The following is a 12,243-nucleotide window of genomic DNA, read 5'->3' on the forward strand; positions in this document are numbered from 1 at the left end:
AATTGGAGGGGGGCTGACATTCTAGCAGGCAGGTTTGCAAGAGTTACACGGGTGGGTTTAAACTGAAAAGGGGGGGGGGGGGGGAGTCAACAGTGTGGAAGCGTATCCATGCAGCTAACGGGAAAGAGAGTGTAGGAAAGGTCACGTTTAATATAACAGGGCAGGGGGATGCGAACCAATGCAAGGAGACAGAGGGCCATAAAAGGAGGACAGAAGCAAAAGGTAGAAGGGAGATAAGAAAAATAAACCTGAAAGCTTTGTGCGTTAATGCGAGGAGTATTCGAAATAAGGTGGATGAATTGAATGTGCAGTTAGTAGTTAAGGAATATGATATGGTAGACACAAAACGCTGGAGTAACTCAGCGGGTGAGGCAGCATCTATGGAGAGAAGGAATTGGCGATGTTTCAGGTCAAGACTCTTCTTCAGATAGAGTTGGATTTACAGAGACATGGTTCAAGGGTGACCAAGGCTGGGAGCTAAACATTCAGGGTTATTCAATATTCAGGAAGGATAGACTGAATGGAAGGGTGGCATTGCTGGTTAAAGAGGATATGAATGCAATAGCAAGGAGATACATTAGCTTGGATGCTGTAGAATCGGTATAGGTAGAACTGCGAAATAGCCAAGGGTAGAAAACGCTTATCGGAGTTGTATACAGACCACCAAACAGCAGTCGGGTACTTGGGGATAGCATCAAGCAGGACATTAGCGATACATGTAGCAAAGGTACAGCAGTTATCATGGGTTAACAATCTTGTTGTGCAGAGCCCCTTGGGCAACAGTGATCATAATATGGTGGAATTCTACATTAGACTGGAGAGTGACATGGTTAATTCAGAGACTAGAGTCCTGAACATAAAGAAATGAGACTTTGAAGGTATGAAACGGGAATTGGCTAGGATAGACGGGCAAATTTTACTTTAAGGGTTGACGGTGGAGATGCAATGGCAAAGATTTAAAGACCGCATGGATGAACTCCAAAAATTGTTCATCCCAATCTGGCAAATAAATAAAATGGGGAAGACGCTTCAACCGCGGCTAATGAGGGAATTCGAGGATTGTGTTAAATCCAAGGAAAAGGCATATAAATTGGCCAGAGGGAGCAGCAAACCGGTAGACTCGGATAAATTTAGAACTCAACACAGGAAGACAAAGGGGTTAATTAAGAGGGGGGAAAAAGAGCATGAAAGAAAGCTTGAGGGGAATATAAAAACTGACTCTACAAGCTCTCTAGATGTGTAAAAAGAAAAAAGATTAGTGAAGATAAATGTGGGTCCCTTACAATCAGAGACAGGTGCATTTATAATGGGGGCTGGTGGAAGCCTCTGATTGGTCGAACGGACCAGACGAAGCAGCTGATTGGCTTGTATCCAGGGTAAGGCTTTATTGTATCCAGGATAAGGGGGAGAATGAGGGCCAGGGCAGTTTAATGTTCTGGATGTCAGATGTGGGAGGTCATGGAGTCTGATATCTGCGCCAGGTGCGTCGAGATGGGGCGCCTAAGGGACCGTGTTATACCTAGCAATTATAGACCTGTTAGTTTGACGTCAGTGGTGGGCAAATTAATGGAAAGCATACTTAGAGATAATATATATAAGCATCAGGATAAACAGGGTCTGATTAGGAACAGTCAACATGGATTTGTGCCTGGAAGGTCATGTTTGACTAATCTTCTTGAATTTTTTGAAGAGGTTACTCGGGAAATTGATGAGGGTAAAGCAGTGGATGTTGTATATATGGACTTCAGTAAGGCCTTTGACAAGGTTCCTCACGGAAGGTTGGTTAAGAAGGTTCAATAGTTGGGTATTAATGGTGGAGTAGCAAGATGGATTCAACAGTGGCTGAATGGGAGATGCCAGAGGGTAATGGTGGATGGTTGTTTGTCAGGTTGGAGGCCAGTGACTATTGGGGTGCCACAGGGATCTGTGTTGGGTCCACTATTGTTTGTCATGTACATCAATTATCTGGATGATGGTGTGGTAAATTGGATTAGTAAGTATGCAGATGTTACTAAGATAGGTGGGGTTGTGGATAATTAAGTAGATTTTCAAAGTCTACAGAGAGATTTATGCCAGTTGGAAGAGTGGGCTGAAAGATGGCAGATGGAGTTTAATGCTGATAAGTGTGAGGTGCTACATCTTGGCAGGACAAATCAAAATAGGACGTACATGGTAAATGGTAGGGAATTGAAGAATGCAGGTGAACAGAGGGATCTGGGAATAACTGTGCACAGTTCCCTGAAAGTGGAATCTCATGTAGATAGGGTGGTAAAGAAAGCTTTTGGTGTGCTGGCCTTTATAAATCAGAGCATTGAGTATAGAAGTTGGAATGTAATGTTAAAATTGAACAAGGCATTGGTGAGGCCAATTCTGGAGTATGGTGTACAATTTTGGTTGCCTAATTATAGGAAGGATGTCAACAAAATAGAGAGAGTACAGAGGAGATTTACTAGAATGTTGCCTGGATTTCAGCAACTAAGTTACAGAGAAAGGTTGAACAAGTTAGAGCTTTATTCTTTGGAGCGCAGAAGGTTTAGGGGGGACTTGATAGAGGTCTTTAAAATGATGAGAGGGATAGACAGAGTTGACGTGGATAAGCTTTTCCCACTGAGAGTAGGGAAGTTTCAAACAAGGGGACATGACTTGAGAATGAAGAGACAGAAGTTTAGGGGTAACATGAGGGGGAACTTCTTTACTCAGAGAGTGGTGGCTGTGTGGAATGAGCTTCCAGTGAAGGTGGTGGAGGCAGGTTCGTTTTTATCATTTAAAAATAAATTGGATAGTTATATGGACGGGAAAGGAATGGAGGGTTATGGTCTGAGCGCAGGTATATGGGACTAGGGGAGAATACGTGTTCGGCACGGACTAGAAGGGTCGAGATGGCCTGTTTCCGTGCTGTAATTGTTATATGGTTATATGGTTAACAAGGAAATGGCAGAACAGTTTAGGCCCTGTCCCACTTTCCCTAGTTACTCACAAACTCTCCCGAGTTTTCCTCTTAATTCGAACTCGGGGAATGTCGGGTAATGTCGGTAGCGAGTCCGTAGGAGTCCATAGATGTTTCATAGTGGCTCGTAATGCCAGCCATAGGAACTCGGGGCATCAGATAGGTTGGGACGTTTTTTCCAACGTTGAAAAATGACCACGAGTTAAAAAAATAGCCCCGGGTACCCAGGAACGGCTATTACCGTAATTCTCCGAGTTCGAATCAAGGAGAAAGTGGGACAGGGCCTTTAAACAAGTACTTTGGTTCTGTCTTCACTAAACAAGACACAAAAACAATGTATCCGAAAAATACTATACCGAGGATCTAGTGGGAGGGAGGAACTGAAGGGCCTGTTGGGACTAAAGGCAGATAAATCCCCAGGGCCTGATGGTCTGCATCCCAGAGTACTCATGGAGGTGGCCCAAGAAATTGTGGACGCTGAGTTTCTCCAGCATTTTTGTCTACCTTCGATTTTCCTGCATCTGCAGTTCCTTTTTTAACCCATACTCTACATCTTCTGATCCTATGTCACCTCTCGTTGAGGACCATATTTCATTCCTTTCCAGCAGAGAGACCCCACCCCCTCTGCCCATCTGTCTGCCTTTTCGATAGGACGTGGAACCTTGGATTTTCTACTCCCAGCTCCGATCTTCTTTAGCCACGTCTCCTTAATACCCACAACATCATACCTACCAATTTCTAACAGTGCTACAAGCTCACTCATTTTGTTCCTTATACTGCATTCAAAGATAACACCTTTAGTTCGGTATCCACCACCCCTCCACTCAGTTGGTCCCAATTTTACCTGACTATACTCACTTTTCTCTTCATAGATTTTCCAGCCAGCCAGTTCAAGTGAAGTACATCCCTTCGGGACAGCTTCTTGCTTTCCCAATTCTGGTGGCAATGTCCCACATATTCAAACCTACTCCGGTTTCTTCCCAGTTCAAAGACATAGTAAAATAGTGCCTAATGCGTGTAGGATAATGTGAGTGTGCATGGGACGCTGGTCGGCGCGGACTTAGTGAAACGAAGTGCCTGTTTCCATGCTGTATCTCTAGACTAAACTACATTTTGTAGGATTGGCAGTGCTGATTTGTTACGAATCAGTGGTGCTGCAGATCTGCCTGCTACCTGTGCGTGCGATTCCGGCGGCTTGGGGGGGGGGAAATTAAAATGCAGGTTTGTATTGGTTGTCGGAGAGGAATTTGCTCGGACTGATGAAGAAAATCCGTTCTGCAATCCCGCCCCCGTATTTTTTTAAAAAGTTGCTGGTCAATTGCGTCGCTGTAGTGAACTCAAACACGACTAAATAAGCCTTCAACATCATGGATCGCAAGTGCAGGACAAAACAAAAGGTATGTAGTTTATTATATTATCTTGCGTTTTGGTGTGGCTTCATATTAATCTGCTGATCCGAAAATGTTTATTTAGCCCCCGATACAAATCGGCCGTGTCTTGCTTAAATCATGGCTTAAATCATGGCAGTGGAAACATTCCAATCGATCACATTCCAGAAACATCCACTCTCAAGATAATCAAATTCTTTTTTTTTGCTCAATCATGTCCATATAACCATATAATAATTACAGCACGGAAACAGGCCATCTCGGCCCTACAAGTCCGTGCCGAACAACTTTTTTCCCTTAGTCCCACCTGCCTGCACTCATACCATAACCCTCCATTCCCTTCTCATCCATATGCCTATCCAATTTATTTTTAAATGATACCAACGAACCTGCCTGCACCACTTCCACTGGAAGCTCATTCCACACCGCTACCACTCTCTGAGTAAAGAAGTTCCCCCTCATGTTACCCCTAAACTTCTGTCCCTTAATTCTGAAGTCATGTCCTCTTGTTTGAATCTTCCCTATTCTCAAAGGGAAAAGCTTGTCCACATCAACTCTGTCTATCCCTCTCATCATTTTAAAGACCTCTATCAAGTCCCCCCTTAACCTTCTGCGCTCCAGAGAATAAAGACCTAACTTATTCAACCTATCTCTGTAACTTAGTTGTTGAAACCCAGGCAACATTCTAGTAAATCTCCTCTGTACTCTCTCTATTTTGTTGACATCCTTCCTATAATTGGGCAACCAAAATTGTACACCATACTCCAGATTTGGTCTCACCAATGCCTTGTACAATTTTAACATTACATCCCAGCTTCTATACTCAATGCTCTGATTTATAAAGGCTAGCATACCAAAAACTATGTGCGGATGTGTGGGAGTGGGTGCCGTCTGTGTATGGCAGCCTGCCCGCAGTCCGTCTCTTCACCTTTTATTTTATTTTAAGTCCTGTCCAAAATGTTAGTGGAGGTCTTTTATGTGGTGGGTGGGGGGGGGAAGGGGGAAACTTTAATTCTTAGTCCCCTACCTGGTCGGAGAGGCAGCATCCCTCCGAGCTGCTTCTTCGCCCCGTCCTCGCGGCCTACCATCGAGAATGGGGCGGCGTTTCGGCGGCGGCGCAGCGCAAGGACACCATCACGGAGCGGAACCACGGAGCGGGCGATGCCTTACCGGGTCGCCGTGCGGTAAGCTCCGGAGCGCTGTGGCCGTCGATCCAAACATCGCGGAGTTGTGGCTGCGGGCGTCCGGCCGCGGGCGGCGCTGGATTTGGAGCGCCGCGGAGCCAGGGATCGAGTTCGCCGGGGTCGGAGCTCCAACCGGCGCGGCCTGAAGTCTACGAGTTCTCCGGTCTCCGGGGAGGAGGCAGCCGCTCCAGGCTTTCCAAGCCGCTGAGGAATTGTTTCACCCGACGCCAGTGTTCCATCTTCACGGCAAGAGGGCCCTGAAAACATCGGACTGGCTGCAAGGCCACAAATGGGCCCCGACCTCGGGTGTTTCAGAGGACGAGGACTTAACTTTCTGCTGCCTTTCCCCACAGTGGAAAATTTTGATTCTGCTGTGGGGGGACGTTTGTGTTGAACTCTATAATGTGTTGTGTCCATTTTCTTTCTTTCTTTAATTTTAACCTTTTTCTATGGTTTGTATGTAAATTTATTATTTAATTTATGTAAAGCACTTTGGTGTCAAAGCAAATTGACTTAAAATGTGCTATATAAATAAAGCTATTATTATTATTCAAGGAACTATGCACGGTTATTCCCAGATCCCTCTGTTCAACGGTATTCTTCAATTCCCTACCATTTACCATGTACGTCCTATTTTGATTTGTCCTGCCAAGGTGTAGCACCTCACATTTATCAGCATTAAACTCCATCTGACATCTTTCAGCCCATTCTTCCAAATGGCCTAAATCACTCTGTAGACTTTGGTATCATCTGCATACTTACTAATCCAATTTACCACACCTTCATCCAGATCATTGATGTACATGACAAACAACAAAGGACCCAACACAGATCCCTGAGGCACCCCACTAGTCACCTGCCTCCAACCCGACAAACAGCCATCCACCATTACCCTCTGGCTTCTCCCATTCAGCCACTGTTGAATCCATCTTGCTACTCCTGCATTTATACCCAACAGTTGAACCTTTTTAACCAACCTTCCATGAGGAACCTTGTCAAAGGCCTTACTAAAGTCCATATAGACAACATCCACTGCTTTACCCTCGTCAATTTCCCTAGTAACCTCTTCAAAAAATTCAAGAAGATGTCAAACATGACCTTCCAGGCACATAAGAACATCTAGATCGTATATATTTTCTGTTATTGTCTATCCATGATCAATATTTTCATACTAAATATCCACTGTACAGTTTTAGTCAGATGTATTGTGCAAAAAATAATGATTTTGATTATCTTGAGAGTGGATGTTTCTGGATTCATTTATGTGAATTAAATTCCTTCCATTAGGCATAGAAATTCATGACAAAGTGATATATAAAAATCATGTTATATTGTGAATTCCTGTGTGAATGGGATCAGATTGTTATTTGGATACTTTGGCTATTTAAAAACATATTTTTAGCCTTTTCTTAAGAATAGGATAAATGTTTAGATCTAGTAATTAAATTGATTTGATGACATTGATGAATATGAATTTTTTTGTTGGGTATTTACTATTTGTTTTAATGTTACAGTAATATTAAAGTTCTGATCTTGAGAATATCACATTTTTGAATTTTCAAGGCAGTCTGGGTGTCTACTATTTCCGTCACAGTCAATTTGTAATTATCTGCAATTAGGTAACCAACTAATTATATGCTTTAATTTCAGGTCATCCAGGTAAGATGTATCATATTTGTTTCAGAATGCTTCAATCTATAATAACTGAAAATGTCATTCAGTTCTCTTATTTTTTAAGAAAGTTATTGGCTTTTATGTCAATTGATTGTCCTCGATCACAGCTTTTGTGTTAAGTTAATGGAAGAGCAATAGGGAACAAGATGCTAATTTCCGAGTATGAAAATGACCATAACTTTTTTTAATACTTAAGATATGAAAGTGAATTAGGTATCAAATTAAAATGTATTTTTATGCTTTATCTGATGGGATAAATTACACACTTGATTTATAAAATCTCAAATTTTTGTAACATTCCTACTGAATTCAACGCCACCCAGCAATGAGAGGGGGGAGAGCGGAGCTTCAATTAATGGTTGAATAATACTTTATTGTCACATATACCTAGGTACAATGAAAGGCTTTGTTTTGCATACAACTCCGTGTAAAAGCTTCCCTAGGCAGCACACTTAACGATGTTACAAAACATGCCTTCAGCGGCGCTGCAGTTCTGCCACTGGCCGTGTGCGCGACATTGGCGCCTTTGAGGGGGGGGGGGGGCGGGATTAAAATCCAGTATTCTACTGCCTGTCCAAGGCGGATTTCCTCGGGCTGCTAGCTGATGCAGGAAAATCATTCCGACTTCCATTCTCGATTTTTTTTTTTAATCGCGAGACAATTTCATAATTATATTATAAAAAATCGACTTCTAATGCCGTCAACGCCTACAATGTGACGGATCTCAAGTATGGGACAAAACACGGTGTAAGTCATGTATTTTACATATAAACTTGCTTCTTGGGATTACTTTAATCAATCCTCTATAAGCGAAAATGTTATTTGGGCCCCATACGAACCGGCAGTGTTTTCCCTGCTGATACGGGGTTCAAATTCACCACAAATCCAACGTTCCAATCGATCGCGTTCCAGAAGCGAGATGATTATAATGCCCATTTTTTTTTGAGATAAGCCGTCTAAATTGTCTATATTTTGTCTTATTCTCTCTCTCCATGATCATGATTTTTAAACTAAATATTCACAACTGTTTGAGTCAGATGTATTGTGCAAAAAACAATAATTTGATTATATTTTGGGTGGATGTTTCTAGATTAATTTATGGGAATTAAACATTAAATTCCTTCCATCTGGGATATAAATTCATGACAGTGAGATTTAAAAATCATGTTATAATGTGAATTCTTGTGTGAATTGGATTAGTTTGTTATTTGGATACTTAGGCTATTTAAAAAAAAGTATCCTTTTCTTAAGAAATGAAATGTACAGGACGTTGTTAATGGGAAAGTAGTGGGCAGAAAGGCATGTCATGTGTGGTTTGAAGAGCAAAAACTTGTAGCTTACAATGCCAAAATTGAAAAGTTGAGGAAAAACAAGGTGTACAGAGTTGCTTATTGGTTACAATCTGAGGAGTATGATGATGCTACTGATTATGATATGCCAATGTACCAGCTAGCAACTGATCTTCTCCATACATCTGTTACGGATTTACAGCATATAATACAATAATATTAAAGTTCTGATCTTGAGAATATCACATTTTTGAATTTTCGAAGCAGTCTGGGTGTTTATTATTATTTCCGTCACAACGGTCAATTTTGTAATTAACTCCAATTAGGTAATTAACTAATTATATGATTTAATTTCAGGTCATCCAATGAAGATGTTTTATATTTGTTTCAGAATGCTTCAATCTATAATAACTGACATTTTCATTCAGTTCCCTTAATTTTTAAGAAAGTTATGGGCTTTTGACTGTCCGCGATCACAGCTATTGTGTTAAGTCAATGGAAAAGCAATAGGGAACAAGATGTTAATTTCCTAATATGAAAATGGCCATTACTTTTTTAATTCTGAAGATATAAAAGAGAATTAGGCGTCAAATTAAACTTCTTTTTATGATTTATCTGATGGGATAAAGTGCAGACTTGATTTTTTAAATCTCAAAATGTTGTATCATTGCTACACACAGGTGTCGTCACTTCAGCGAATAGTCCAATATACTTACTGGCAGTCGCCGCACGGGGCAGCAACCCCCACCACACACACCGGTCCCCACACCCCCACCACACACACCGGTCCCCACACCCCCACCCCCACCACACACCTGTCCCCCCCACCCCCACCGGTCCCCCTACCCCCACCACACACACCGGTCCCCCCACCCCCACCACACACACCGGTCCTCCCACCCCCACCACACACACCGGTCCCCCTACCCCCACCACACACACCGGTCCCCCCACCCCCACCACACACACCGGTCCCCCCACCCCCACCACACACACCGGTCCCCCACCCCCACCGGTCCCCCCACCCCCACCCCCACCACACACCGGTCCCCCCCACCCCCACCACACACCGGTCCCCCCACCACACACACCGGTCCCCCCACCACACACACCGGTCCCCCCACCCCCACCACACACACCGGTCCCCCCACCCCCACCCCCACCACACACACCGGTCCTCCCACCCCCACCACACACACCGGTCCTCCCCACCCCCACCACACACACCGGTCCCCCCACCCCCCACCGTTCCCCCACCCCCACCACACCACCGGTCCCCCACCCCCACCGGTCCCCCCACCACCCACCCCCCACCACACACCGGTCCCCCACCCCCACCACACACCGTCCCCCCCACCACACACCGGTCCCCCCACCACACACACCGGTCACACCGGACCCCCCACCCCCACCCCCACCACACACCGGTCCCCCACCCCCACCACACACACCGGTCCCCCCACCCCCACACCGGTCCCCCCACCCCCACCACACACACCGGTCCCCCCACCCCCACACCGGTCCCCCCATTGCTCTCCAAGATCCACCTCGCTCTTGGCGGCGCGGGTCCGTCGACGCCAGTGGTCGGCGAGCCGGGCCTACCCGGGCCTACCTCCATCAACTGTTGACCGTCGGTCCACGACGACCGCTAATTACCCCGGCGCGCGCGCTGCCTATCGGGATACGGGAGGAGCACTCCCAGTTGCAGCGGGTGCGTCTTGGCGGGGCCGGGCCTACTTGTTCCCCGGCGCCAGATACAGGAGGAGCCCCGCACCGCACCGCACCCAGCCGGCCGGCCGGTCAGGCAACATGTGTGTACCCAAATGGCTGGTTGCTGGTGCAGATCGTGTCCCCGCATGAGGTCACCATGACACGGACTTGATTGGCGGGGTTGCTGTTGCATCTTGCTGTGTTCGGAGCGCCCGCCTGCCTGGGTGTTGCCTGTGAATGCTGCGGGCGGGACCGGCCCAGGGACATGGAGGACTGCTTCACTGCACCTCCTCCTCTCTCCTCCTTCAACGCCTTTCCCTCTCCTCTGCGCCCAGAAATGATGTGTTTAAACAGTGCATGCCAACCTCAACATTGCTGACATGCACAGCACTTACTAGAAAAATTAGCTGGCAGTGGTCCGCGGGCAGGGAAGGAGAACAGGGAGTGCCACACTTCCAGGGGCAGTGCGGAACGACGGGGCTGAGTGTCGGACACGCAGACTGCGAGGTCGTCCCTGCTCGGGGATTGTGCGAGGTCTCTTCCTCCGAGTCGTAGAAATGGCACGGTGGGACGAAATAATCAAACTGTGTCTGACAGTGACCACCGGCCTGATTGAATGCTTTGGTTTCGCCGGCGTGGTTGGTGGTTGGCCCTCGCTCGTGTATGTGCTGAGGATGGATGAGTACTTCGCTGAGCTCTGTGAGACCGCGCCGAACTTCAGCCGTCCTGTGGCACCGAACACCACTGGTGAGTGTGAATCTGCGACGTTATTTCGAGGAAGACGGAGAGCGGGGGCAGGAGGGCGATCGTCAGGTGAAAGCAGCGAAAGAGACAGAGTGAGAGAGAGACAAATAGAGAAACAGAGGGGAGGGGAGGGGAGGGGGGGAGAGGGGGGGAGTGAGAGAGAGAGAGAGAGAGAGAGAGAGAGAGAGGGAAAGTTTGGTGCATATGAAGACAGAAAAAGAGACAGAGACACATAAAAGGGAAAATGGACAGAGAGAAGACAGGAGGCAGATGATAGCGAATAAATTGATGGAAAGACTGATAGAAAGATGGGGTGATATGAGGAGGTCCAAAGAGAAAATACTTTCTCCACATGTCCTTTCTTTGTCACTCTTTTCGCATCATATTTTTCCACTATATCTATTTCCCTGTCTGGCCTTCCCCTTTTCATTCTCTCTCTGTCCCTCGTCTGTCATTTTGCTTCCCCCGTGTGTTTGCCCTTCTTGGTATTCTCCATTCTCCCCACGTCTTCTATTTCTCACACCCATTTTCGTGTTCTCCGTTTCTCAACCTGCTTCATCTCACTTTCATCACACTGTGTCCATAAAGTCTTCATCCCTCCTTTACTAATTCCATTCTCCTCCTATAAATACCCCTCATTCAGTTAATTGCCGCTACATTATTATATCACTCACTCACTCACTCACTCGAATGTCTTCCATCCACCACTTATTTCCTGCCCCTACATCCCCCGGGCCATCCTCTTCCTCAATTCCCTGACCATCTCTCCCTCTCATCGTTTCCCTTCCACTCACTTTTCCGTGTATACCTCTTACTCACCCCCTCCCTCCGTACACCCTTCTTCACTCTCAAGGGTTCCTCCGTCTTCACATCTTCCCATCCCTTGTTCCTTTCTCTCTCTCTTCCTCAGTTACTCCATCTCCCGCTCTCTCCATCTCACCTCCACCCTTTCTCATTCTCTCGCCCACCTTCTCCCCCGAATTCTGTTCCTGCACCACTCGTTCTCCCACCCTCTCTGGAATAATCACCCCGTCAACCTTTCTATTACACAGTGGACTGCACTCTACAGAGCGAACGCTTCACGCTCATCTACACCTTCGCCAGTTCCACCATGAACGTCGCGACAATCGCCAACGGTTATATTTTCGATTACTGCGGGACAATGGTGACTCGCTTCCTGGCCATGTAAGTCCCCCCGGGATGCTGGATGTGCGTGGTTAGGTGGCGAGGATTGACGGCGGTGCCTGGTCGTGGGGGTGAGTGGGTGCAAGACAAATGCCAGTGAGTGCTGAGGCGCAGATTCACAC

The 12,243-nt window shown here is 46.2% G+C and overlaps 1 protein-coding gene across 1 annotated transcript in view; it reads left to right on the forward strand.

Moving 5' to 3' along the window:
* The first annotated feature begins 10,749 nt into the window (after positions 1-10,749).
* LOC116991181 (solute carrier family 43 member 3-like) overlaps positions 10,750-12,243 on the forward strand; it is a 104,242-nt gene continuing 102,748 nt past the window's right edge. Inside the window, exons 1-2 of the mRNA XM_033049551.1 lie at positions 10,750-10,939; positions 11,989-12,121. Of these exons, the coding sequence (XP_032905442.1) occupies positions 10,750-10,939; positions 11,989-12,121 (323 nt within the window). The remainder of the gene's footprint in view (positions 10,940-11,988; positions 12,122-12,243) is intronic.

This window comes from Amblyraja radiata, chromosome 33 (genome assembly GCF_010909765.2).
Source record: "Amblyraja radiata isolate CabotCenter1 chromosome 33, sAmbRad1.1.pri, whole genome shotgun sequence".
Taxonomy (NCBI): domain Eukaryota; kingdom Metazoa; phylum Chordata; class Chondrichthyes; order Rajiformes; family Rajidae; genus Amblyraja; species Amblyraja radiata.